Source organism: Arachis hypogaea, chromosome 8 (genome assembly GCF_003086295.3).
Source record: "Arachis hypogaea cultivar Tifrunner chromosome 8, arahy.Tifrunner.gnm2.J5K5, whole genome shotgun sequence".
Classification (NCBI taxonomy): domain Eukaryota; kingdom Viridiplantae; phylum Streptophyta; class Magnoliopsida; order Fabales; family Fabaceae; genus Arachis; species Arachis hypogaea.
This window is the reverse complement of record NC_092043.1, coordinates 18438959-18444658: the sequence shown is the minus strand read 5'-3', so window position 1 is coordinate 18444658 and position 5700 is coordinate 18438959. Positions and strand designations below refer to the sequence as shown.

Sequence of the window (5700 nt, the reverse complement as noted above, 5' to 3'; positions counted from 1 at the left end):
ATACGATAGCAATAAATAAAATTGTCCCAAGTAAATTTCAACAAAGACAAAAATTCATAAGTATTTTTATTAATGAAAAATTAATCTATGTTAAAGACAAATACAATTTTTTTCTATGGATTTCCTAATTTGGCAAGTCGAGAATTAATCCACTACATATTGATGTTCTATTTATTAAGGATTTGTCGCTAACTAATGGATTGTGATATACACAAGGCAAGATTCAAACTCAAAATATTTGTTTAAGCAAGTAAATGAGATGACCATTCAATAAATTTAATTTGATTAAAATAAATATTAATTATTTTTAATATTTTTAAATTATAAAATATTTATAATAATAATTGCTATATATATTTTTTATTTAAATTTAATAAAAAAATTTATATAATTTTATGTACTATTTCGTGTTGGACACGAGGACATATATTAGTACTAATAAAAAATGACAAATCACACAACCAGGTTCCAAACCAAGTGATTCATTACCCAACGGACGATTTTCTACTCAGAACTCAATCCCATCAAGGCATTCAACTCAAACCAAATCAGAGCCGTAGAAAATACATCACCCATCAGCTCAAATGACCAAACTATCCCTCCACACGTGACATGTCGCTAAACTATTGGTCCAACTCCCCGATCGCACCCTGGAGCAGCGTACACAATACTCACCGACTCCACATCCTTTTCCTTAGATCCATATAAATACCGCATTCGCCTTCGCCAGACGCAGCGAGACACCGCGCACGGCAGCTCCACCTCAACCCCGCGCTTATCGTGGCAGAACCCGCCACCGGTCCCCGCCGGAAAAATCATATTCCGCAACCGTAGAACTCAAAATTGAATTAAAGAAAAAGCGCGTATACACACAATTACGTCTTCTGCAGAGAGTGCATGTGCTCCGGCGAGTCAACTATGAACGGCGCTCAGTCGCGAGACGATGAGTCGAAAGAAGACGACAGGGACGCAGAAGCGAACCGCCCGCTGCACCACCAGCAGCAGAAGCAATCGACGTCATCGAAGGATGACGAAGAGGTGGCGTACGAGGCAGGGGAGAAGATCCAGGTGGTAGATTTCGACTCGGTGGACGGCGGTGACGATTCAGGTGTTCCCCCTCCGTTCTCGTGGAAGAAGCTGTGGCTGTTCACTGGTCCCGGGTTCCTGATGAGCATAGCGTTCTTGGATCCGGGGAATCTCGAAGGGGATCTCCAGGCTGGAGCCATCGCAGGGTACACGCTTCTATGGCTGCTAATGTGGGCCACCTTCATGGGCCTCTTGATACAGCTTCTCTCGGCGAGGATTGGGGTGGCCACTGGGCGCCACCTGGCAGAGCTATGCAGGGAGGAATATCCCAATTGGGCGAGGCTAGTTCTATGGTTCATGGCCGAGCTGGCACTCATTGGGGCTGATATTCAAGAGGTCATTGGCAGTGCCATCGCTATCCAAATTCTGAGCCGCGGGGTTTTCCCACTCTGGCTTGGAGTTTTGATTACCGCTTCTGATTGGTATTCCTCTTTCTGATTCAGTTATGCAAATTTTTTAACTTGTTTCTAATCTCATAGGGCTTAGCTAAATTGTCTTGGAAATTTACTTCGATGCACTAACAGTGTTAGCCAATAAAATTGCGAGGATTTGTGAAATCAGTATGGATAAAATATACATTACAACAACTACCCACTGTGATTTGTCACTTTTTTGTAATTTGATTGGTTGACAGTGTAAATTCATAGCATATGTAGTTAAATTTGTAGTTGGATTGCTAAGTGAACTTCTAGGATCTAGTTCAAAATGAACCTTTTTTGGTATCTTGTTTCAACATTTCTACTGTTTTTTATTGTTGGCTTCAATTTGATTTACAATTAATTGGTTGGATTGGGAGTTTCTTAATCGTATTTTTCATTTTCAAACTTCAAAGGGGCTGAACTGTGGTTCGTTCTTTCTGTTGTTAAACAGTTTTGTCTTTCTATTTCTTGAGAACTATGGAGTGAGGAAGTTGGAAGCTGCTTTTGCAGTTCTCATTGCTACTATGGCTCTTTCTTTTGCCTGGATGTTTGCTGACACGAAACCTAGTGAGAAAGAACTTTTGACGGGTAATTTTTTTTCTATTGATGTAGTTGGCGTATGACATTTTTATATCACCAAGTTCCTGTCTTTTTAGTAGTTTGCTCCTGTCTCTAGGATATAAGAAATACAAGTATTTCTGTCCTCTTAGTCGTGACTATAACTGCATTCCCCCTTCCCCCTCTCTCTCTTCTTGTAGGTATTTTGCTTCCAAGACTTAGTTCGAAAACAATTCGTCAAGCTGTCGGTGTTGTTGGTTGTGTCATAATGCCTCACAATGTATTCTTGCATTCTGCTTTAGTGCAGTCAAGGAAGATAGATCCCCAGAAGAAAGGACGGGTACAGGAGGCTCTCAACTACTATACAATTGAATCAACAGTTGCACTTGCAGTCTCCTTCATGATCAATCTATTTGTCACGACAGTTTTTGCCAAGGGATTTTATGGCACAAAGCAGGCCGATAGCATCGGATTGGTGAATGCAGGGCAGTACCTTGAGGAAAAGTACGGAGGAGGAATCTTCCCCATTCTTTATATATGGGGCATTGGGTTATTGGCAGCTGGACAGAGTAGCACCATCACAGGCACATATGCTGGCCAATTCATAATGGGTGGTTTCCTCAACCTTCGGTTAAAGAAATGGTTGAGAGCATTGATCACTCGTAGTTTTGCAATTGTGCCAACTATAGTCGTAGCTATTGTTTTTAATACATCAGAAGCCTCATTGGATGTTTTGAACGAATGGCTTAATGTGCTTCAGTCCATGCAAATTCCCTTTGCACTGATTCCCCTCCTGACGTTGGTCTCCAAGGAGCATATCATGGGGACCTTTAGGGTTGGGCCTGTTCTTGAGGTATAATTATCATCCAACTTTTCTTTCATTTCATTGATTGTTAATGGTAAGATCTGTATCAACTACTTGCTAGTTCAAAGTTAGTTTCATCTTACTAGATTATTTGAAAACACAATGATTCATATGCTTTTACCTGTGTCTTGTTTTGCATAAGCTTAGATGTACTGTCATTGTAGTTTCTTTATGATAATCTCAGTGCATTATTCTAGTTCGGTCTTGCTTGGAGTTTACATCTGTGAAATCTCCTATCATAAGTTTTGGATTTTGTATTCATATAATAGTACTGATCAGTTGTATTGGAAGTTTGTCAAAGGGGGTGATGTAGGATTTAAACAGACCACAGCCCAGTGATCCATTATTTCCATTTGTTGTATGGTAAAGTATATAGGTTTATATAACCTCAACTCACAGAACTAGATGAAGATTGGGATTCTTTAGTTTACATAAAATATATGGGTAATCCATCACCTCATAAGAGCTATAAGTCAGAATTGCAAATGCACTTGTTTGTTTCTAGAATTACGAAGATGCTTCAGTTTCATTTTATATTTCCCTAGCAGAAAGTTCAGGTCTATTGTACATGATGTATGCAATTATGTGGGACCTGGGATGAATGGGTGAAGTAAAAGTAGGTTGAAGAAATGATGTGCAAGCCACTCTCTTGCAGCAGTAGTGGTTTTAGTAAGCTAGTTCCCTGCTATTAATTTGTCTTGTTGAACTGATGTTTTGTTTATTTGTGTATTTTATTTTGTAGAGGGTGGCATGGACTATTGCTGCACTTATAATGGTAATTAATGGGTATCTCTTGTTAGATTTCTTCCTGTCTGAGGTGAAGGGCCTGCTGCTTGGTTTTGTAGTTTGTTCCTGCACAGCTGCCTATGTTGCATTCATTGCATATTTGGTTTCTCAGAGCGGTGCTCTTCCACACACTTGGGTTAATAGAATCCCCAAGGGTTTTTCTCTCCTTCAAATTGAATCAACAAATTCATACGACATTAAAAATCCGGAAAATAGTACTGCAAACTCCAGCTAATCATTTTTGCACTAGTATACTTGCTTCATACACCATGGAGGAGGTTTTATAGAATATTTCTAACCTTGCAACCTGCTTTAAAGGGACCACCAAGGTCAGAAATTGGAAAGCACCTGTATTTAGCTGCACTTCTTTTTTGCAATATAGTTACAGTGGTTACCCGCCATGTATAACATAAGTTGGAAATATTTTTCTGTAAAATGAAAGGTGTGGAAAAGAAAGAGAGAGAGAGAGGAACACGATTACAAGTTGCAGGATAAATTACTTCCCTCCATGAACGCCTCATTCTTTATTCTAACATGTTGTAAGCTGCTTCACTATTCTTTGATGTATAGAGTTTGTATTTAACTTGAACTGTCAGATGTTACCCCATGAATGCAACTTGGAGCTGATCTTACCAGATAAATCAGCATACACGAGATGTATGAGTTAATCAATAGTGCAATATGGAGTATATTTTTGTTGTCTTCCATTTAATTTCGTCAGTTTTCTGCGAGCTCGTGAAGTGTGTTTAAGATTTTGTAACCTGGAAGTTTTAATGGTATTAGGTCATTGACTATGTAATACAAATACTTATGCAACATCTGTTATATATTATTAATTTTATAATTAAAATGTGTCACATATTACTTTCTCGTTGCAATTGAAATTAAATATTTTATTTTAAAATTAAAGAGTTCTCTCTTTTCTTTCTCTTTCTCTCTTTCTCTTTATCTTTCTCATTCATCTATTTACATTATCTTTTTTATATATTATTATTAATGACTAATTACAAATTTCATAATCAAAATATACAAGATAATATTCTCTAATTGTAATTAAAATTAAAATTAAAATATAGCTATATTATATATTATTAATTTTACAATTAAAATATATCATATGTCACTCTTTTATTGCAATTGAAATCAAATTATTTTCTTTAAAATTAAAGAGTTTTCTCTTCCTCTCCCTCTCTATCTTTCTCTATCTCTCTCATTTCTGCATCCATTTTATCTCTCTTATTCTTATACCCATTTTATCTATTTTATATATCATTATCAATGACTAATTACAAATTTGACAATCAAAATATGCGGCATGATATTCTCTAGTTGTAATTAAAATTAAATTAAAATTAAAATTAAAATTAAAATATAGCTATATTATATTACTAATTTAACAACCAAAATATGTCACGTAACACTCATTAACATTAAGATGAATATTTTCTCCAAAATTAATAAATTTCCTTCTTCTATCCTCCTTGAAAGAGCCTAACAACGGAAACGACACAAATATCCAACACAAGAACAATATGGAAGCACTCACAACACAATATGGTAGCAACTATAACAAGCAAATATAGCAAGTAAAGCAATAACAAGAACACACCGAGATTTTAACGTGGAAATAACTCCACCATAATCAAATGAGGTACAAAAGAGTCTCAAACAAAGCACAAAAACGTGTATATAACCAGCCAAAATATCAAAGCACCAAAGCTCACAAATAAGAAGCAAGAAGATGAAATATATCCAAAAAAACAAAGCTGCTGTCGAAGTCAATTTCTCCCTCTGCAGACCTCCAATTAAATTCTTCACCGTTCATAATGAAGAATAAGATGTTAAGAATCTACAGTCCAAATTTCACATTGATCCAACGGTGAAAGAATAAGAAACTGTCGTTCCAAGATTACTGCTCTGTGTAAAAACGGGAAACCTAATTTCTTTCTTGCGAAGCCAATTTCTCTCACTGCAAATCTTCAATCA

At 36.7% G+C, this 5700-nt stretch overlaps 1 protein-coding gene across 1 annotated transcript; it reads left to right on the top strand.

Moving 5' to 3' along the window:
* Window positions 1-455: 455 nt before the first annotated feature.
* On the top strand, window positions 456-4564 carry LOC112706457 (metal transporter Nramp2). Its single transcript, XM_025757764.3, has 4 exons — window positions 456-1508; window positions 1957-2093; window positions 2264-2916; window positions 3671-4564. Exons 1-4 carry the CDS (start codon window positions 898-900, stop codon window positions 3947-3949), a joined length of 1680 nt encoding a protein of 559 aa, XP_025613549.1. The 5' UTR covers window positions 456-897; the 3' UTR covers window positions 3950-4564.
* Window positions 4565-5700: the final 1136 nt, after the last annotated feature.

Bases quoted from the DNA above. Each gene is read 5' to 3' on its own strand.
- LOC112706457 (XM_025757764.3), top strand. From the start codon at position 898: ATGTGCTCCGGCGAGTCAACTATGAACGGCGCTCAGTCGCGAGACGAT. The intron at 1,509-1,956 runs GTATTCCTCTTT...GTTGTTAAACAG, and splicing joins TTGATTACCGCTTCTGATTG to TTTTGTCTTTCTATTTCTTG. The intron at 2,094-2,263 runs GTAATTTTTTTT...CTCTTCTTGTAG, and splicing joins TGAGAAAGAACTTTTGACGG to GTATTTTGCTTCCAAGACTT.